Here is a 22,094-nt window from a genome sequence, read left to right on the forward strand (position 1 = left end):
CCACACTCACCATTATAGTGAAACTGCTCTTGAAAAGGTCACCAACGACCTCTTGATTGATGTGTCCAACAGCTTCATCTAATTTCACATCTTGCTGAACCCCTGATCCATTGGACAGCTTGACCACTTTCTTATTCTTAAAGTGGGCCCCTTCCTTGGCAGATGTCACTGTTCTTTCTACTTCTCTGGTCCCTCTATTTTCCCTTCTCTTTCTGCCCTTCAACCATGGATGAACCCCGACACTCTGCCCTTTGCCTTTTCCTTCTCATCTCTCACTAGGAGCTTTCCCTGAATGCTTTCTCCACTTCTAAGCCTCCACGGGCCCGAGTGATCCCCACATCTGTGTCTCCCGTGCAGGTCTTTCCTCAGCATCAGATCCCCCTATCTCTCTGTGCACAGAACGTGCCCACTTGGACGTCCCCTCAGGACTGTAGACACCATTATTTCTAAACTGAACTATGTCCCCTACAAATTACTTGTCCTCTATGACACACCTCGCCACTCACACTAGCCCTCAGCTGGAAACCTCAGAGTCATCCTCAGCATTTCCTTCTCTCCCAACATCCAGTTAATCACCACCAAGTATAAGAATGTCTCTATTCTCAGGAGTCTGTGGCAGCTTCCTCGTGTTCACGGCCATGGCCTCTGTTCGTCATCTCTGTATCGCAAAAGCCTCTCATGCACCTCGCATCTCTTCCCTTCCCAATCATCTGCATTGCTGTTAGAGTGGATTTTCTAAAAGCAAATTGAATCAGATTGTTGGATTTGAAATTTTCCAAGCGGATAAATGTGTGTGTGAGAGGTGGATGGGTGGGGAGACTGTATCAGCCCATCATGCCCTCCAAATAAAGTTCACACTTTAAAACATGGCATAGAAGACCTCTAGTCACTCTGGGAACAGACTGGATTTTGTGTTTCGTCTCCTACCGTCTCCCCTCCACCTTCCCTACACCCTCAGCTCGACCTCCCGGGGACTCCTCTTTCCCTCTGCTGTGTCCTCTGATTAGGTGCCACACCCCCATTCCCCAGCATCCTGGACGCCTAGCATCCTCTGGTTCTCACATCAAACTGCACTTCTTCCCAAAGCATCCCCTGAGCCTAGGACTAAACCAGAGTTTCTCATCCTCGGCACTGTTAACATTTAGGGTTGGATCGCTCTTTGCTGTGGGGCTCTCCTGGGCATTGCAGGATGTTTAACAGCATCCCTGGCCTCTGCCTGCTAGGTGCCAGGAGCTCCCTTCCCCCACAGCTGCGGCAAGGAAAACATGGCCAGAGACTACAAAATATTCTCTGGGGGACAAAATCGTCCCACCACCCCCGTTGAGAACCACTGAGCTAGACTGAGTTCCCTTCTTATCACCCCATAGCTCCCTGTTCTTCCCCAATCATAACACCCATGGTGCATTTTTTTTTTTTTTTTTTTTTTAGAAATTCACGTTCTTTTATTTATTTATTTATGACTGTGTTGAGTCTTCGTTTCTGTGCGAGGGCTTTCTCTAGTTGCGGCAAGTGGGGACCACTCTTCATCGCGGTGCGCGGGCCTCTCACCATCGCGGCCTCTCTTGTTGCGGAGCACAGGCTCCAGACGCGCAGGCTCAGTAATTGTGGCTCACGGGCCCAGTTGCTCCGTGGCATGTGGGATCTTCCCAGACCAGGGCTCGAACCCGTGTCCCCTGCATTGGCAGGCAGATTCTCAACCACTGCGCCACCAGGGAAGCCCTGCATTTTTAAAATGACTCGTCTGACTGTCTCATCTGTTTCAACCGACTGTTATCTCCAAGAGGGCATCTCCCAGGGCCTGGCACCCAATAGGCATGCAGTGTAGCTTCATGAAAGAGACGGCTCCATGATGGGAGCAACCTTGCTTGTCCTCTGCCTAGTGCCCCGTATGGTGCTAGCACACAGTAGGGCTCATAAATATCTGCTGAGTGAAGGAATGACCGAAGGATCCCATTCAAACACTCGTTCCCCTGTGAAACTTTTAAGTATCCGAGTGAACGTTAGAATCTTTTCTTCTCTTTACCCTGTAATATTTTGTGCATGCCCCTGTCCTCCAGCACTTATTCCACTGAATGATAATTACAACCAACTTGTTAAGAAATGTTGGTAGAAATTAAAGCGTGCTCTCTCTCTTCAGGCCTTTTTCTAGAGACAGGAAAACTAGGTCCATTCCTGTTCCCAGGGATCGCATGGTCTCCCTTTTCCTTAAACTGCTACACCTGTTCTGGCCCCAGCTGCTCTCAGCCACACCCTCCATGCACCCTCCATACCCCTCCATACACACCTCATCCATCCTCCTCAGCTGACTTCAAAGAGGAGGACGGTCTCAGAGCTGCTGAGAATTAAGAACCGACTTCCACTTCAAGGCCCCTTTTTGCCCTGCTCTCCCCTGACTGTGCTCCCAGCCCTGGCAATGAATTCTGAGAGGTCTTAATAACATGGTGGTCGCTCACAGCCTCTCCCGCTGGGAGATGGGATGGGAAAGACCACCTCTGCAGCATGCCCATCCCTGATGACTTGAAATGCAAGAGGCCACAGTGGGCTCCACGGTGGAAACGAGCCTTGTATTATTCAAGTGAACAAAGCGGTGGTCAAGAAGGAGAGCAGCCTGCTTGGGAAAAGAGATCAGGAGTCAGAGAAGAGTTGGGTGGCTTTTTCTGCACAGTAGACGGTTAATATGCATTTTTTAGTCGCAAAGGCCTGTAGGGAGAAGATGCCGAAGTTAATATTTATATTTGGCACCCAATCCTCCGCATAAATAACAGCACGGAGGCCCGGTGTTTGGTTTGAGGTCAGCTCCGTTTAAACAGCCAGGCCAGGTGCAGACCCACACGCTGGACCTTTGAACTCACTGTGTAGCAATCCAGATGTTCAGCAGAGGTGATGAACTTGGGTCACTGATGATGAGAGAGTGTGGAGTGTTCTTCTAGCATCTTCCACGGGGAGCCCTGGACAGTAGACTTGGCCCCGAGCCCATTTTCCTCGCTAGAGTCAAGAAACAGTAGCAGCTGCAGTTGTTGCTAGGGATGAGGGATCATCCACTGGGGAGTTGAAATAGCCAGGAGGGGGAGGTGGGTAGCAGGAAGGAGGTCATGAAATTGACCGTGCTTAGCCGCTGCCCTCGTTTGGATTACTTGGAGCCATTCTGCAACGGGAAAAATATTAGGCTTTAAATGACAGCCCTGACAAACATGATCCGTGTGACCAAATCAGTCTCAAAAGCAACTGCTATCATTTATTAATGGAGGACTTGCCAAATCGCATGGTTCTTCTAGAGTTTTCCAAGTCCCACACTTTGCCTCAAAAATGTGCCGAGTGAGAGGGGTTTGAACTTTCTGAATTTAATGCAAAGCACATATGTTGTTTGGGGTTTGTTTGTTTGTTTGTTTGTTTTTACAGTTGCAAAATATGTTTTATAAAAAAGAACCATATAGCAATAAAATGTTAATGTAAACACAAACCCTCCAAAAGGATGCAACATATTTCTAATGAAAGGAAACAACCACCTTCGCTTCATCCACAAAAGAATAAAAAAAGATGAAGAGAGGCCGTTTCATTCGCAGATTGTGGAATCCTACCGTTTACTGCTCTCTGAATGAGTATTTTTGAGGCAAGACTTAAAAAACGGGAATTTTCAGAACGAAGCAGCTCCTGGCATAGCGGAAAGGGTGCTGATGTTGGCAGTCAGACAACTTGAATTCTGGTCTTGACTGCTGACCCCCTGCTTCCTGGCTTCCACCCCCAGCACTCCATTCGAAGTGCTCTTGTCAAGGGTACGAGTGACCTTCTAATTGCTAAATCCAAAGGGCATTTTTCAGTCCACTTCTGACCCGACCTCTCTTCAGCAGATGACATAATTGCCCACTCTTTCCTCCTTGAAATCCTCTCACCCTGAGCCTTCAATGACACCATCCCATCCTGGTTATACTCCAGATTTCCCCGTCACTCCCTCTCAGACCCTCTCTAGGCTGTTTTCTTTTCCACCAACGGCTACCAGCAGCTGCCATGGGCTGAGGTCATGCAGGCTCTGTGTGCATTTTCTTGTCAGCTCCTCACAGCAACCCTGGGAGGTAGGACTTAGTGGTTCCACTTTACAGACAAGGAAAGTAAGGCTCTGAGCGATGAAGCAATCCTCACCCCAGGTCACATAGCTGATAAGTAGCTGGACTGGAATTCCCATCTAGGTTTGTTTGAATCCAGAGTCAAATTCTCAACGACCACACTGCCATTTATCTTCCCCAGGTAGCCCCCTAAATAGGCGTGTTCCCCAGAGCTCTGTGTTTGGCCCCTGTTTCTTCTGTCTGCCCCGTCCCTGTAGAGGTTCATCTACAGCCTTCCTCTCATAGCCCCTCTATGATAGCTTCAAAATATAGCCAAAATCTGTCCTGTGCTCCAAGTTGCCAGCTGTTCCCAAGGTTTCTCCATTTGCATGTGCCACAGTCACCTAGTAGAGGTGGTGATGGTGGACTCACGACCATTCCATTCCTGATATTTTACCAAAGTCCGTGATTGCTTAAGGAGTGGCCGCATGACCTGATTCTGCCAGGAGAGATTGCTGGGAATGTCTAGCAATAAGGGGTTATTCTCCCTCTTAAATAGACACATGAAAAACGGTTCCTTTTCTTCTTCTAGATGATGTTGTGCCTTGTAATACTGCAGTGGTGACAACCATCAGCAACCATGAGGGGTAGGTTGAATCCAACAAGAGATGGAGGGAATCTGGGTCCTTAATGACCAGCTGATTGTATCTTACTGGGACAGGGGCTTCCAGCTATGTTAAATAACACATTTTCTCATTGTTTGTATGGGTATTTGGTTTTGTTTTATTGTTGTTATTTGCAGCCAAAAGCATCCTAAGTGACACATCAAATTCATCATATCTACAACTCAACTCATTATGTCCTCCTCCAAACAGCCTCCCCTCCTATGACTCTATCTCTGTTAATAGCACCATGATTGACTCAGTCACCCATGTCCGAAACCTGGACATCATCCTTGACTCGTCACTCTGCCTCACCCCCAAAAGTGCAATCATGAATTATGTCCAGGAGATTCTACTATTGAAAATCTCTCGTTTTTTCTTTCCATTTACCCTCTCCTCGTTCTTTTCAGTTCTTTGCCATTTTACTGGTTTTCTGCCCCCTTTCTCAGTTTGACTCAAGCCACCACCATCTGTATTGCTCCCAACGAGATTTTTAAAACTCAGTACCAATCCAGCAACTTCCTTGATTAAAATGTGTCGACAGTCCCCTTGTCTTCAAGATGAAATCCATCCAATCCACATGGTTACTAAGATGCTTCAAGACGGCACTTACCTCTCTGAACTCTCACTTCCACCGCTCCACACATGCTCTAAGTTCTAGCCCACTGATTTTTATGGTCCACGAGCCAAGTGTCACTGCATGTGTGGTTCCATGGACCTGGGATGTCCTCCCTGACTTGTCTCCCTGGACAATCCTGGTTGGCCAGTAGATTCTTATGCACCTTGGCTTGCCACTCATACAACATAGCAGGTGTGAATTTCAGGCATGCCAGAAATAGCTTCCCTTATTTTCATCTCTCTCCCCTTGATTTTTATTTTGAACCCCCATCCCAACTCAGTCTTGGTCCATTTGGTTCTTACCCTTTCTCTGGCATTGTATCCAAGTTCTAGACTCTCCGGCGTTGTATCCAAGTGTCAGGGTGCTGAGGGACGTGTCTGCCTGGTCTCAGGGCATCTGTTCATCACAGGTTGCCATAGAGACATCCCTGGTTTTCTGTTCATGGCCCCTTCCAGTCCAGGAGTCATCTTGGCAATGCCCACTCCATGCTGGGTCCCTGGAATCTCTATAAGGTGGCTTTTGCTGTGCCCGCGTAGGCACCCCTCTGCCTGCTCTGAGGTCTTGCCACCTTCCTGGGGGTTTGTGGACAGACACCCCTGCTCTCTGGCCCTTGCCCTCTCCATCTCGTTACCTCCTTGCCATCTCTCCCTCCTTCAGCACCTGGGACGTTTTCTTGTCTCAAGAAAGCACATCCATCTGCTTTCTTCTTCCGAACATTTGCTTATTCCTTACTTCCCCTAAACTCCCCTGTGGGAATGTGGAGAGTTTAGAATTAGGGAACGTGAGAGGCAGACACTGACAGGCCTTATTTGCTTGTACTGTGTCACGTTGCTTCCTTCAGACAGAGAATTAACTGCTTGGGAAAGAGGAAAATGCCAGGAGACAGAAGAACACAGAGGGACCATTACAATCACCTGGCCACTGCTGCCCTCCCCACCCTGCTGTCATTATTTGCTTATGGCCCATTTCTCCCAGCCCGTGTGTTCCAGCAGCCCAGGCCCGCCGTGGCCTCCCCCTCCCAGGGGTTGTCAGCACCTGGAAGCTGGCACATGGTAGATGCCTCGTAAACAGTTGTCAAATCTAAAGCTAAAAGTTAAGACGAGAGTAGACATTGGAGCCAGGGAGAGCTGAATGAATCCTGCCAGCTGCCTTCCCGGGGGTGTGACCTGGGGCCAGTTTCCACAGCTCTGTCTGTGGGCAGTAGCCACAGGGAGGCGAGGACTCGAAGAGGAGGTGAGAGACAGTGCTCCTTAAAGCCCTGGCGTTTGTACACCCCCTCTTCCTCGCCTGCCCAGATCCTGGCTCAATTTTATCATCTCCCCCTCACCCTTCGTGTAGCCCAAACTTCTATATCAGACGCCTCTCCTTCGCAGATGCATTTGGTGAGACCAAACGTTTTTGCCCTGACCCTTCCAGGTGGGTCCCTACTCTCCCTCCAGCGAGTGACTTTCAGGATTCTTGTGTTCCAGGGATTCAGTTTGTGATAAAATGCAGAGAACTTGGAATTCTGGTTCTGCCATGCCCTGGCTGTGGGAAGTTGGACAGGTTTCTGAGTCTCAGTTTCCTCATCCGGAAGATGGGAATGATGGTAACTAGACTCAGGCTGCCTGGGTTCACATCCCAGCCCTGCCGCTTTCCAAATATGCAGCTCAGGGCAAGTGACTTTTGTCTTCATTTCCTGTCTATAAAAGAGGCATCGTCATAGAACCCGTCTCACAGGATTATTGTTAGCGTTCACTGAGTTAACAAACCTAAATTGTTTAGCACCTCGCCTGTAAGTGCTCCATGTATGTTGGTTATCATGATCCTGCGGTGGCCTCTCTTTAGCTACCTACAAACTCATGACACTTTATTAGTCTGCTTGGGCTGCTGTAACAAAATACGACAGACAGGGTGGCTTAAAACAACAGAAATTTATTGTCTCACAGTGCTGGAGGCTAGAAGTCCAAGATCAAGGTGTCTGCCGGTTTGGCTTCTCCTGAGGCCTCTCTCCGTGGCTTGCAGACGGCCGCCTCCTGCTGTGTCCTCACGTGATCCTTCCTCAGTGCATGTGCTTCCCCAGTGTCTCATCCTCTTCTTATAAGGACACCGGTCAGATTGGATGAGTTCCCACACTAACGGGCTCATTTTAGCTTAATCACTGCTTTAAAAGCCCTCTCTCCAAATAGTCACATTCTGAGGAACTGGGGGTTAGGGCTTAACATATGAATTTGAGCGGTGGACACAATTGAGTCCATGACAGCGTGTAAAGAAACCCCACCATCAGACGTTCTTTGGGGGAGCCTCTTTCTTAACCTAATTCTTGATTAATGAATCCCAGGGTGTTTGGGTTTAGGGGATTTCTTTTGTGGTTTAGTAGAGAGGACCCGCACTCAGAGAAGCAGGTTTTGAAGCTCCAATTTAAAAGCTGCTCGTGGGTCTGTGGCCTGCCTGACCCTCAGCGAGCGTCTTCATCCTGAGGAGGAGGATGGTAACTCACATGAGGGTGGCTGTGAGGACCAAGGGTGCAGTGGGGGTGAAACCCTCCACAATCTCCACATCCCCAGGTTTTTGCCTCTGACCTAAAAAGACAGAACTAGATGGATTGTCTTGATTCTCCTTTGCATCCTCAAAATTCTATGACTGTGATTCTAAGGGTGGAAATTCAAGCATCAAGAACAAGCTGCTGGGGAAGCAGTTTCTGGGCCCAAGGCATCAGCAGATATTGTTGAATCAATGAAGGAAATCACACCCATCTTAGGGAGGCTCCCACTCTGCATATTCCCAAGGCCCAAACTGCAGCAGTGCCGATGTGTATCATTCAGTCCCTGGGTTCTGGCACATGTGGCTTGTCTGCTTTGGCAAGAACTCACAGTAACGTGGGCCCATTAACTAGGCGTGCAAGGGGCAGAAAGCCTACTTGTCTTTAAGAGGACCCCGGGATGCTCTGTCAAAAAAGACCACTTGAACTTCCACATCTGTCCACTTTCCTCAGGCTCCCTCCAAAACTGGCTGGTTCTTTTTCAATGCAAGGTGTGCTCTAGAAGGAGAGATGAAGGGATGGAGTCGGAGAGTCAGATGCCGAGTTTGAATTCAAACCCTGTCCCTGGCTCTGCGCACATCACTGACTCAGTTTCTTCATCTATCAAATAGGGTCATAATAGTTCTTGCCTCACTGGATCATTTGAAATTTCAATGGGGTAACAGATGTAAAAGTGCTTCATTCATTCCACCAATAATTTTTGAGCTCCTGCTACGTGTAGGAACATTTCCCACACTGTTCTAGGCACTAAGGATACAGAATGAAACGAAGCAAAGCCATTGTCCTGAGAGAAGTTAAATTCTAGTGGAAGAGTCAGGCAAAAACAGTGCACCGTGCGATGCCAGATCATGATAAGGATGTAAAGAAAAATGAAGCAGGATGAGGGGATGGCACTGACTGGGGGTGATGCCACGTAAGATGGCTTAGTCCGAGAGGTCCTCTCTGAGGAGGGGGCATTTAGCAGCCAGCTGAACCATGAGAGAGATGGAGCCATGGGAACATCTGGGGGAAGAACAGGTAGAAAGGCCCTAAGAGGTGGCTGCACTTGGCAGGAAACTGCAAGAGGCCCGTGTGCCTGGAGCTGAATTGGGAGTGCATGAAGTCAGCGGGCCTTCAAGACTAGGGTCAAGATTCTGGATTTTAGGGCGTTCCCTGGTGGTCCAGTGGTTAGGACTCTGCACTTTCACTACTGAGGGCGCAGGTTTGATCCCTGGTCAGGGAACTAAGATCCCACAAGCCATGTGGCGCAGCTGAAAATAAAAAAAGATTCTGGATTTTATAACCTCTAAGCATTATATGTAATGTTTAGCTATTAATTCCATTTAGCTCATGACTCTCTCAGGAAAATGTATGATTTATTAATTTTTTATGTACTGTGAGGTTGGAATAAAAACAGAACATTTACTTTGTCATCTCAAAATTGATTAAGAAGAAAAGATCAACATCCTTGATACATTTTATATTGACATAATAAAGAATATTAAATGTAAAGACAGAAGGAAAATGTTAGAGGAAAAAAATAAAAGATTCTGAATTTTAACCAAAGTGTCATGGGAAGTCATTAGAGGATTTTCAGCAAGGGGAGTGACTTTGTCATCTACATTTTAGAAGCATCCTCTGATTGCTGTTTGGAGAAGAGACTTTAAGGAATCATGGTAATCACCAAGCTGATCGCCAAATATTTCCTGCACCTCTCGGGCACATGGTGGGCTGCACTTTCTGTTGCCAAGTGACCAGTGAGCTGGGGGCAGAAGTCCACGAGTGTCATTTCCAGGGCAAGCAGTCAGTTGCCAGTACAAGACCCTCCGGAGTTCCTTTTCCCTCTGTGTCAGCAACCAGTAATGTTGGAGGTGAAGCCTGGGTTGCAGGGGGAGGAGACAGGGAAAAGAGCTGCAGCTGGCCTGCAATGGGCACATCACTTCAGCAAGAAATCAACCTTTGTCAGGATAAATCATGAAGATTTGGGAGCTGTAACCATAACCTAACCTAACCTATCCTAACAGGTACCAGGAGCAAGAGGGGAAGTAGGGAGCCAGTTAGGAGGCTGGAAGGTGATCCCAGCTCGGACTGGAGTGAAAGCAACAGAGGATGAGGAGTGGTCAGGTTCAGGATATACTGAAGCTTAAGTACAAAGGATTTGCTGACGGACGGGAGGTAGGGTATAAGGGAAAGTGAAGAGTCACGGATGACTCCAGGGATTACGGCCTGAGTAACTGGGTGAATTACTGAAAAGAACACCCAGGAAAGCACAGGGTTACCCACAGTGCTAGGTGCACAGCAGAACTACAAAATGCTAGCTCTGTGGTTAGTACTATGAAGGGAGCAGGCAATGTAGAATGTAGAGGCTTTGGGACCTTTTCAATCCAAAACGATCAAGAGTCAGATTTATTGAGGCATAATTTATATACAGTGAAATTTGCTCTTTGGTGTCACTAGGTCTGAATTTTGACAAATTCATTTTGTCTTGTCACCACCTGCACAGTCAAGATGTAAACTGCTTCCATCACTCCCCCAATTCCCTTTTGCTGCTCCTCCCTTTGCAGTCACATCCTCCTTCCACCCCTAACCCCTGGCAACCACTGATCTGTTCTCCATCCCTGTCGTTTTGCCTTTTCTAGAATGTCACATGAATTCAATCACACCCTGTGGGACCTTTGGAGGCGGCTTCTTTCACTTAGTTTAATGCATTTGAGATTCACCTGGGCTGCACAGATGTGTCAGTAGTTTATTCCTTTTCCCGGCTGAGTGGTATTCCATGGTGTGGAGGTACCTACCACTCTTTGTTTCCCATCCACCAGCTGAAAGACATTTGGGTTGTTTCCAGATTTTGGTGATGATGAATAAATATCTGAGTACTGGTTTTTGTGTAAACATATGTCTTTATTTCTCTTTGTAAATTTCTAGAAGTGGGATTGCTGGCTCATATGGTAAGTGTATGTTTAACTTTGTAAGAAGCTGTCAAACCGTTGTTGCAGAGGAATCATACCATATTGCACTCCCACTGGTGGTGTTTGAAGGCGGCTCCATGTCTTCCCCGGCACTTGGGAATGTCAGGATTTTTTGATTTAAGCCATTCGAATGTGCAGTGGTACCTCACTGTGGTTTAATTTGCATTTCCCTAATGAATAATGATGTGGAGTGTCTCTTCGTGTGCTTATTAACCATTCATACCTCTTTTTTGACAAAATGTCCATTCAGATCTTTTCCTCATGTTTCATTAGGTTGCTTGTTTTTTAATTGTATCCTAAAAGTTCTTCATGTATCCTGGATACAATTCCTTTATCAACTATGTGTTTTGCAAATATTTTCTCCCAGTCTTTGACTTGTTTTTCATTTTCTAAAGTGTCTTTCAAAGAGCAGAACTTTTTAATTTTGATGAAGTCCAAGCTACCAACTTTTTCTTTTATGGGTCATGTGGTTTTTTTGGTATCATATCTAAGAAATCTTGCTCTATCCAAAGCCACAAAGGTTTGTTCTATATTTTCTTCTGGAACTTTCATAGTTTTAGGTTTTACACTTAGGTCTCTGATCTATTTTGTTTGTTTATTTATTTATCAACGGCTGTGTTGGGTCTTCGTTGCTGCGCACGGGCTTTCTCTAGTTGCGGCAAGCGGGGGCTACTCTTGGATGCAGTGTGTGGGCTTCTCATTGCGGTGGCTTCTCCTGTTTCGGAGCACAGCCTTTAGGCGTGTGGGCTTTAGTAGTCGTGGCATGCGGGTTCAATAGTTGTGGCTCACAGGTTCTAGAGCGCAGCCTCAGTAGTTGTGGCGCACAGGCTTAGTTGCACTGCGGCATGTGGGATCTTCCCGGACCAGGGCTCGAACCCGTGTCCCCTGCATTGGCAGGTGGATTCTTAATCACTGCGCCACCAGGGAAGCCCTCTGATCTATTTTGAATTAATTTTTGTAAATGGTGTGAGGCATAACCCAGGGCAAATGTGACTTGTGATATTTCCTACTTGTGCAAGAAGCAGATCAATAAAACTTCCTATCTCTGATGAGCACATGCACAGGTGACAGTGTGGCTCGTTGCAAAATCTGGTTAAGGTTCAAACACAGACGGTCAGGGAAGCTCCACCTCTTTCTGACTCAGGGGCTGCTTCTTCAGAAGTTAATCCTGTCTTCCGTAACAGCTCCACAGATGTCGCCAGTGATATCAGCACGTGCAGGCCTGAGTTTTTCAGTGAAATGAGCTAGGTTTTCCCCAGTTCCTAAGATACTCCAGGTAGTTAGATGCTTCAAGAAACAATGTTCTCTCTTAAACCACTGAAGGAACATTCAGTGCAAAGTAGGGCATTAAATCTTTGCAATTACGATCAAAATCTTAACCTTCCTAGCTTCCGTCCTTCGTGGGTGACTTTTTCAGTCACTAAGTGATACTGTTTTTTCCTTACTGTTCCCCTCAGTAACACCATCTTGAGAAGTTTCATTAAAATTATTTAGATCTTGGTACACTTAAAACATCAAGAATAAAATTGATGAGGAGAGTTAGGAAGCCAATAGAGAATTGTCCACTTGTGATTTGGTCAACTGAGGACATTTTAAGCAAGGCAAGTACTGTCTACTATTGCCAACACTCCATTTAAAAAGGAGGATTTAAGTTACCCAACCCTCCAAGAAAAGAAAAAACTTGGAAGGACATAATCTCAGAATAAAAAATAGTCTTTGCTGAGAACCAACTAATTGGTAATTTACTTGGGTGTAGGAAAGTATTCATACATTTCCCCTTTAGTTTTCTCATTTCACTGCTGGTTGGGGAAAACCTCACCCCAAACCACAGTTTGGACTCAGACCATAGGAAGGTGTAACATGGGTGGGGCGGAGTAAGCCCTAAGGTATCTGGAGAAAGGCTTTTTTTTCTCTCACTTGTGCGTAATACCTTTATTGGGTGTTGCTAAAGTTCAGAGCCCCAGTCTTAGTGTTTAGGTTTTCTGCCTGGAGTAGCACTTGCAAATGTAAAGGCAGGAGGAAGCTGAGTTGATAACATTCCAGACCCTTCCTTTGACAGGCACCAGTAGGTTTTGCTTCTTTCTGGAGCATAAGAAAGGGGGGAAGCTCTTTTAGAACTGCCCTTCCTTGTCCAACTCCCAAGCTAATCTAAAGGTCCTCCCCCTGCCTCCCTGCTCTAAGGGGTCTGCCTCTCCCAGTTCCTCATTCATGAAGGCAGACCAAAGACAGTCCCAGGCAGACAGAGAGTCTTGGTAAACTCATCAGTGGTTTCCATGGCACTCAGGATAAAGACCCCGCTCCCATCTCAGCCCACCCTGCCGTACAGGACGTAGCCAGGGGCTACCTCTCTGGCCCCATCTCTCCTCTCTCACAGGGCGCCTGGCACAGCTGCTCACCTCTGTCTCCTCCAAAGCCCCACATCCCTGAATGCTCTTCCTTTCTCTTCTCCTAGGCAATCTTGCCTTGCTTCCTGTACTTTGTAGCATTTGTCACAATCATAATTAATTACTCTGATGAAGTCTGCCTGCTCAAGTAGAATGTAAACTCCAAAAGATCAGGAATTAAGTCTGTCTTGCTTATCTGATCTTCCCATCCCTGGCATGGGGCAAGGCATGGAGTTGCTGTGCAATAAATTACTGTTAAATGAAAGAAATCCTCTTCAATGCATGTTTACCAGGCACTGTTCTAGGCATTTATATATCACAGTGTGTGTGTTTTGGAGGGGGTGGGGGGGTGTGGTGAGGAGAAAAAGAAAAAAAAATTCCTTGCCATTACAGAGCTTCTATCCTACTGGGTAAAGATCTGCTAAAACAAGATAAGCAAACAGCATGGTATGTCAGATGGTGATAAGTGCAAAGGAGAAAAAAGAAAGGCAGTTAAGGGACACACAGGGAGCTGGTGGATGATACTTTTAGATTTGGTGACCAGGAAAAACCTCATGGAGAATGTGACTTTTGAGCAAAGACCTGAAGGAGGTAAGGCAGCTGAAAATGTGGTTATCTGGGAAAAGAGCATTCTAAGCACAGGGAACAGCAAGTGCAAAGGCCCTGTGGTGGGAGCACGACTTGTTCCTGGAAGATCCCTTGTGACTGAAGTGGAGTGAATGAGAGGGAAGGAGGCAAAATGTCCAAATGTGGTCTTTTAATTTGCCCTGTGTATCCATGGAATCATTTACACCAGACATTTCTTGGGAAGTGCTTCTAACCAGCGTCTTTTCTAAAACCACGGGCTTCTAATAGTTTTGAAAGCAGTAGAACCCTTCCTTCCAATGAAATATGAAGTGGAAGTTCAAGATAGGAAACAGAGGAGCAGGAAGGCAGCTCTCTGTCAACTCCCACTCATCCCTTCACCCCACACTGGTTCAAGGTTACGCTGTGGCGGAAGATTTGTTCCCCACCCAGCTCAGGTCGAAACCACCGCTCTAGAATCATAGTCTGATGCTCTGCCTAGAGTCATGCTGTTCTCCATCATGAAGTAGTCTTGCCTGGCTCCTGTAACTATAAGGAGACTTTGAGTAGATATTTACGTCCAACATGTGAACGAACTTAGAGCTTCTACAGTTACAACCACATGGTGATGTGTGGGTCTGATATGTTCCTAGAAACTAGTTCTCTATTCTGGAACTTCTTTTTTCTTCAAACCAGTTTTTAAACTTTTTCTTTTTTTTGAAAAGATAAGACAGGTCAAACACACACACACACAAATACACTAAAAAAGTCAGTCTCCTATGGATAACTAAATGACCGTGTATTGGCAATGGAATTTCACACCCTTAAGCAAACAAAAATGAATTACTGAGATAGGCAACAGTATGGATGATTATCACAAATATTTTTTTGAGCAAAAGGTGCCAGCCAGACACTTCAGTACATACCGTGTGACCCATGTGTATGATGTTCAGGCAAAGCTAATCTGCAGGGAGAGGAGTAACTCGCCTGAAAGATGAAAAGATTCTGTATCTTGATCCAGATGGTGCATGCAAAGGTGCAGTGGATACACATAAAAATTCACGGAGCTGCAAAACAATTCGTGCATTTTACTCTTGGTAAATAGTAATAAAGTCCATCTCCTTCCCACTACCTGTGGCTCCCAGCTACCCAGTTTCCCTCCCACAAGGCCACTCCTCCAGCCGGGATTTCTTAATGCCCCTTTTCTCGCAGTACCTTCACGCTAGGGGCAGAATGCTGGGAGCATGCCAGGCAGACATCAGAGGCCAAGGCTGCGGGCACTGTGCCATGGCTTGTGTGCATGCCCCTTGCCTTTCTCTGGCCTCTTTGGCCCTCAGCCCCGTGCCTTCCTCCTCCTCTTCCTCCTTTCCTCCCAGGAGGGTAGCGGGAGGTGGCTGACCCTGGCTGAACAGTGTTGTCCGTGCTGGCCCTCCAGGGTGTGCCTGCCTAGAAAGGACAGCGTGTGCTTATCAAGCTTATTGTTGACACATTCCCTCCCTCTTTAATTCTCTCCCTTCTGATCCCTGGACTGATCCTAGGACTTCTTGCTCCCTGGGCACTCTGTCTCAGGGAAGTGAGCTTCCCTGGTCTCCTGCCCTGGAATGCTTCCCTTTTATGGGGCAGTCTTGACAGCAACCCACTTTGTGTTTGCATATAAACTGGGGGGAGGGGGGCTGTCTCAGTGGAAGCTAAGGGCCCATCTTATCTTCCCCACCCACCCCCCAACTTCTAGCATTATCCCTTGAGCCTGTCCCTACCCCACCCAGGGCTTCAGCCCAGCCAAGCCTTTTATCTTATCATCTGTGGTTTTCCCCCTACCACGATTCCCTATTGCCTAAGGCCAGAGGGGCCTGAGTCACGTTCAAGTCAATTTGGCAAGCGTCCTTGGAGCAGGGCAGAAAGTAAAGGGTACTACTTGTTCCCCGCCTCTAAGAAGTTTCTAAAGCAGGGGAAATGGTGCACAACCCAGGCCCAGTTATAATAGTTCTCAACCCACTACTTTGTGTTGGTCCTTCCTAAGTGCCAGGCACTGACCTGCCTGCTTTTCGTGCATTACGTCTCTGAATTTTCCAAAGAACTTAAGGAGGATGATTATTAGCCTCATTTAGGAGATGAAGGCGCTGAGACATAAGGCTTAAACTGTTGGCATGTGGCTGCCCGGATCTGAACAGCAGCTTCCCTAGGGAAACGCCCTATTTAGGCTCTGGGGGGTTCAAGCAGGAGCTGAGTGTCGGGCCTTGGGGGACATTCAGTTGTGCCACACCCTTTACGCACAGTTCCCTCCGGCGTCAGGGGCCTGGGAAGGGGCTTCGGGGCGGTGTATCGGCTGGAAACAGGGACTTCACGAGAGGCAGATACAAAGCTCCGCGTGGCAGAGGAGCAGAAGGGCGCAGGGGAACCCGGACCAAAAGAGGCCCTGCCGGCTCCCGGGGCACCGCAAGCCTCGAGGCGTTGCGAGCGTAGCGGCTGTTGCAAGCCCCAGCGGCGCGCGCAAACTGCGCCCAACTACTTCCCCGGGGCGGCTTCGGGGCCCGGGGCCCGGCGATAGTCCCAGGGGTCGGCCGCGCGAGGCCCGAAGCCCAGACCCGGCACCCAGGCGCGGCCACGTGCGCCCCGCCGGCCTCGCACGCTCCACCGCGCCGGGCCGCGGGGCCACCGGCAGGCACGCGCGCCCCCAGCGCGCACACACTCCCGGGCACGCACACCGACGGCCCGGCCCACGTCCGCCACGCCCCGCCCTCCCCCGCGCCCCGCCCCCGCCCTCGCGGCGCCGGCCGCCGCCTTCCCATTGGCCGCCCGGCGCGTGACGCGCGGCGCCCGGCCCCGCCCCTCGTCAGTCACTCGGCGGAGGCGGCGCTGGTGGGGACTAGTCTCGTCCGGAGACTGGCAGCGGCGGCGTCGGCGGCGGCCGGAGCTCGAGCCCCAGCGGCTGAGGGCGGGCGCGGGGGAGGGAGGGGGGCCGGTCCGCGACGACTCCCCGGACGGCGTTTCTCCTCCGAGCAGCGCCGGTTTCGGCTTTGGGGGGGGCGGGGGTACAGCCCATCCATGACCATGGGCGACAAGAAGAGCCCGACCAGGTACCTGCTCCGAGCCGAGGGGGCGGAAGGGGAGGGAGGGCTGGGGGCGGGCGGGGGCCGGCGACGACTAGGCCCCGGAGCCACCCGGGGCGGGGGGAGGCGCTGCTAAGATGGAGATCCGGGGGCGGGGGGAGGCGGCGGCGGCGGCGGGCGGTGGCGGCGGCGGCGGCGGCGGCGGCGGGAGGCGGTGTCGCTCCCGCTCGGGGCCGGCGGCCGTGCGCGCCGCAGCCATGGCGGCTCCTCCTCAGCCGCCCTCCGCCGCCGCCGCCGCCGCCGCCGCCGCCACTCCTCCCAGACAAAGGGAGATTTAACCAGGTGGGGAGGGAGGGAGGACGCGAGCATGGGAGGGGAGAGGGAAGGAGCCGGCCCACTCCCCGCCGCCGGCCTCGGGCTGCCCCTGCGCGCCCCCTCCAGATCCGGCCCGCGGCTCCCCTCCCGGCCCCCCCAGCCCCACGCTCAAGTCCACAAGTCCGCCCGCTTCCTGCGCCCGCCGCGGCCCTTCCCGGGGCGCCGCCGCCGCCTACTGTGCGAGGCAGCACGGCCCGGGCCCGGAGGCTGCATGGTGCCGGTGGGGGCGCCCCGTTCCCTCCCCCAGTTCCTCCTCTCGGCCCCGAAAAGGGTGGGTGGGTGGTCGCCAGGGCGAAGTTTCCAGCGCCGGATTCCTGCGAAATTACGACGGCTCACCAGCGCCTGTGTTTTGCTGTCTCTCCCCCTTTTTCCTGCTCCCTGACTCTTCCCTCCCCTTTCCCCCACTCCTCACTCCTCTCTCCTCTGAAGGCCAAAAAGACAAGCAAAACCTGCTGCAGACGAAGGCTTTTGGGATTGTAGCGTCTGCACCTTCAGAAACAGCGCCGAAGCCTTTAAATGCAGTATCTGCGATGTGAGGAAAGGCACCTCCACCAGGTACTTGAAGCTCTGTGTTACCTTTTGTTATAGGACTTTTTTTTTTTTTTAAGGTGGGGGGAGAGGGTTGTGAGCTCTACTTTCTGCCTTCTTTCCAACTTGTTGATTACGGCATTTTCTGTACGTGCGGGGTGGGGTGGGGGGGATGATGTCGGTTTGGGTTGTGTATATTTCATGTTGGGTGCAAAGCCTCATGTTCACTGATTTATGGGAGGGAATTTTTCCAGGTTTCGTCTTGTTTCAAACAGACGCTGGGTTTATTTGACACTTGTATCCATTGGCTTATTGGTATTGGCTCCAAAAGAGAGGAAGCTTTGCTATGGATTGTAGGACATTGGACCTTTTATTTTTGCCATGTGCAGAATGTTTTTAATTTGCCTGTCCTGAATTACTCTTCTCTTCCCTGAGAAATTTGGTGGTGGTTGTACAGTAACGCGGTGGTTGTGCTTTTCCTGTCTTGAACTGCAAATGTCTTTTTTTTGTTTTCCTTGCACTTGAAGATAAATGCTGGGGTTTGATAAAGTGCATTTTTTGGAAGACTGAACTGTCAGTGTGTGTGTGTGTGTGTGTGTTTCTGATTAGCTTATGAGGAATGGTGATGGAGGACGATTTTTGCAAAATGTAGAATGAATAGTGTGATTATACTGAAGTTTGTGTTTAAAGCTTTATTAAAATGAAAAGAATGTTGAAGGAATTCCTCATTTTAGTGAAGGTGGTTAACTGTGTGGTATCAAAACGAGTTGAACTACTCCAGATTTAACATTTAGATATACTTGAATGAAATGTAGAAGCTGATTTTGTAGTCTTCTGTCATCTTTTAACTTGTAACTGGAATTTGTTTCAGTGATTAGAGTTTGAAGTTAAAAACTATTCTTTGTGTCATTTAATGGGCAGACATTGGGGGGGGCTGTGTGTGTTCGTGTGTGTGTGTGTGTGTTTGTGTGTGTGTGAGAGAGAGAGAGAGAGAGAGAAAGCAAGACAGAATGAGTGAGTTCCTTGGGGATCTTTAAAGTTGATTGCCAAAAGTCTCATTTCATCAGGTACTTGTTTCTGAACTGGTGGCATTCCAACATGACCGTGTAGTAACACTGCACAGTTCTAACTGGTTATTGTTCTTTGATTAAATGAATGTGTCCTGTTAGGATTTCATTGCTTTATTTATACCTGGGAATAAATAGGGTATTGGGCAACTTTGTCCAATTACTGGTGGAACAGTTCTGTGAATTCCACTAACTCTAAATACTGAGACTTTTGAATAAAAATATTCCAGAACTAAAAATATTTCCCCATAGGTACTTCCCCCCCCCCATGGGTACTTTTTAAAGTAAATTCATATCAATATTTTGTATTATCATAGAGCAGATTTAGTTAAAATAAGCAACACTCATTGGGAGCTTAGTAGATTTTGTTTTGCTATCTAAAACAAGGAATTCCGTCAAATGGCATGAAAGTTTAGAAATGTATTTGTTATTTAAAGCAATAGTGATTGTATTTTATTTGAGTAATGTTTTTTTATATGTAGAATCCCTCAGAGGCCAAACCTCTTTATTGTGGTTTTGCTTTGAGTGTTACCGTAGATGATGTTAAAGTAAATGACTAGGAAACTCCTAAGAACTTGAAAACTTTACTGGTGAAGAGAAACTTAAAGCAGATTCAAAAGTTTACATCCAGTGTATTGCTGGGAACAATTATCTCATAATAAAGTGCATTTCAGTTTCTACACATATAAAAAAAATCTGACTCATCAGCTCTTTGGAAGCACGTGGAAGGTTTTGATTTTAAAAACAATATAGATGTTGAAAATTTTTTCAGAGTCACAGATGACAACATTGGAATTGTTTTTTTAACAAATATATTAAATTACTAATAATGAAAATGTTTCAGGAACAGGATACTCACCTACTATCTTTAAAAGTCTGTGACTTTTTTAGGTCTGTGGTTGTGTAGGATTTGAAGACAGATTTTAGAGATCTGAGGATTTAAATTCTTACCAACTCATGATACTTTTACATAACTTAATTTCATCTTGGTTATTGTCAATATTTTTGTGTGTTAGATCTGGAAGTCTTTATAAAAGATTTTGTTCTAGAAGTCATTGATCAAAAGGCAAATAACATTTGGCTTTCTTATGCTGTGAATGGGTTTCATGTGGAAGGGTGAATTTCACAGGTTTCCCTCCTGTGTTGTCCAGCGTATTAACTGTTGGTTAATTTTTCTGTGACACTAGTTACTACTGCTTTGTTTTTTTCCTGGGCCTTTTGTGTGTGTGTGTAATTTTCTTGATACAACAAAGATTTGACGTTTGTTGCCTTGTATAGTTTTAATCAGACTTGGTATTGATGGCAGTAGAAAACTTGTTGGGTTTTGGATGCTGGGTAATAGGCAAAAATTAGTGATTTTTAGAATAATTTTTAAGTAATAAAAGGACTTCTAACCTGTTGACTGGCCTAGAAATTGGGTGTTATTGCTCTGAGCTGATGTTTTGTATTATAGCAGGCTCGCTGGTTGGGTAGCCAGTGGTAATTCTGGAGTTTGTTCATCATTCTTGTCACTGTCGTTGCCATCATCTGTCTACCAGTCAAGCAAGGAAGTCAGCTTTGAATTAGTGATAGTCCACTAGGACGTAGAGCTGTATTTACTCTTTGAGAATAGAATTGATATCCTCAGTTTCATTAGGAAAATATTGCCACTCATCCAAAAAACATTTATTAAATTACTAGGGTGTGAAAGAGTCTGCTCAAGACATTGGGGACGGGAGGCGGGTGTTGAAAGGTTGGTAAGACATGTATAGAAATGGCCGTAATCCAAGTTATAAAGGCTCTAAGAGAGGTATAAATAACGTGCTACGAGGAGGTCTGAGCAGTCTGGCTTGGGCATCAATTAGAAGAATTCCCCCTCCCCTCAATTCTTCTGGATAAGAAGAATTGATTTCTACAGAATTAGCTGCCATCTTTCACTATTATTGCCATGTGTACCAGATAAATTTAATTCTGTGGGTGGAGTCATGAAAGTGATTCAGAAGATCTTTTCTTCTTTTTGTAGCAGCTTAGAGCAGAGGGTCAGAAGTTCGAAAGGAACGTGTTAAGGGAAGAAGGAGACAACACTTAATAGGCTACTTGGAGGTTCAGGGGGCAGTGGAGAGCTTTATTTTGGATGTATTACCAATTTTGTTTTGGGTCTGTTTAGTTCTTAAATACACTCCTTTTTCCACTTATACTGTTCCACTCTCTACCCTGCTGTTTTTTTTTAATAGCTTTATCCAGACATAATTTATATACCATACGATGCACCAACTGAGTAAGTGTACAATTCAGTGATTTTTGGTAATTTTAAAAAGTTGTACAGCCATCACCACAAACCAGTTTTAGTACATTTCTATCACATTGAATGGCTTCCTCATGCCTCTTCTGTGATAACACTTTTACTAAGTCTTTAACACTAGAGCGTGGAGGAGGCACCTGCAGCTGAGAAGTTCGCCTCCCCACCGTGCTGATGTACTCTGAGCCTTTCAAGGTAGTAAATAAAGGAGTGTCTGTGGAAGGTGGTGGTGAGTGGGAAAGAAACACTACCCCCTTCCCTAGGTAATAGCCAAAGTAGTATTTCCCAGCCCACTTTGCCTGTCTCATGAAAGAGGATATCAGCTTTTAAAAGGAAGAAAACCAACAAAACCACAAACTCACAAATTTACCTAACCGTTGTTCTGCTAAGTTGAAGTTTTTGAGTATTGGGCAGAGTAACTTCCTAGACATGGTGATAAATGAAATATATTTTACTTTTGGTTTTGTTATTTCTCTGAATGCAATGATTGCTATTGTAAAATTAAAATTACTAAAATATTGCTGCAGTTCTTCTTGATTAGTGGTTCTTTGATAATAGTGCTGCACTGAATACTATTCCCCTGAAAAATGTACTGTATTTAGAGTTTTTACAGACAAGTAAAAGTGAGGAATTTGCTTTAGATGTGTAATAAGATTGTGTGGCTTAAAAAAAAAACCAAAACTCTGGTACTAAGGATATTGAATGGGAAGTTGGTAGTACTCAGTTGTTTGTGTGTAAAATATTTTCCTTGTCCAGGAACTCCCTGATTCTTTGCAGTTGTAACTTTGGACTTTTTCTCCTCTTAAATTCAGATACCCTGACAGTTGAAAGTCTCTTGACTAGTCATGAAGTACTTTAGAAGTTTTAGGGGAAAACACACATATTTAGTGAAACGTGACAGTTTTGATCTTTGCTGGAAGCTTCAGAAGAGCATCATCCTGTGGTACTTTTCGGATAGGAAGCCTCCCAGAAAGCAGAGGGGTGCTTGACCTAGAGAGGAGCCGGGCCCTTCGCCGCAGTTCTGGGTCATTCGCCACAGTGGTTCTGCTCCTTAGGCC

At 47.3% G+C, this 22,094-nt stretch overlaps 1 protein-coding gene and 1 long non-coding RNA gene across 3 annotated transcripts in view; one reads left to right on the forward strand and one right to left on the reverse strand.

Moving 5' to 3' along the window:
* Positions 1-1,431: 1,431 nt before the first annotated feature.
* On the reverse strand, positions 1,432-16,439 carry LOC309607564. Of its 2 annotated transcripts, none has more exons than XR_014232448.1 (2): positions 14,665-16,439; positions 1,432-8,340 (listed from the first exon to the last, which is right to left on the reverse strand). It is a non-coding gene; the product is annotated as an uncharacterized lncRNA (long non-coding RNA). The 2 variants fall into 2 exon arrangements; XR_014232449.1 differs by having other exon boundaries at positions 1,432-12,872.
* A 231-nt stretch (positions 16,440-16,670) lies between these two features.
* Positions 16,671-22,094, forward strand: part of RYBP (RING1 and YY1 binding protein) — a 74,496-nt gene continuing 69,072 nt past the window's right edge. Inside the window, exons 1-2 of the mRNA XM_082346223.1 lie at positions 16,671-16,815; positions 17,593-17,718. Of these exons, the coding sequence (XP_082202349.1) occupies positions 16,784-16,815; positions 17,593-17,718 (158 nt within the window). The 5' untranslated portion in view covers positions 16,671-16,783. The remainder of the gene's footprint in view (positions 16,816-17,592; positions 17,719-22,094) is intronic.

This window comes from Balaenoptera borealis, assembly GCF_965194805.1.
Source record: "Balaenoptera borealis genome assembly, chromosome: 12".
Classification (NCBI taxonomy): domain Eukaryota; kingdom Metazoa; phylum Chordata; class Mammalia; order Artiodactyla; family Balaenopteridae; genus Balaenoptera; species Balaenoptera borealis.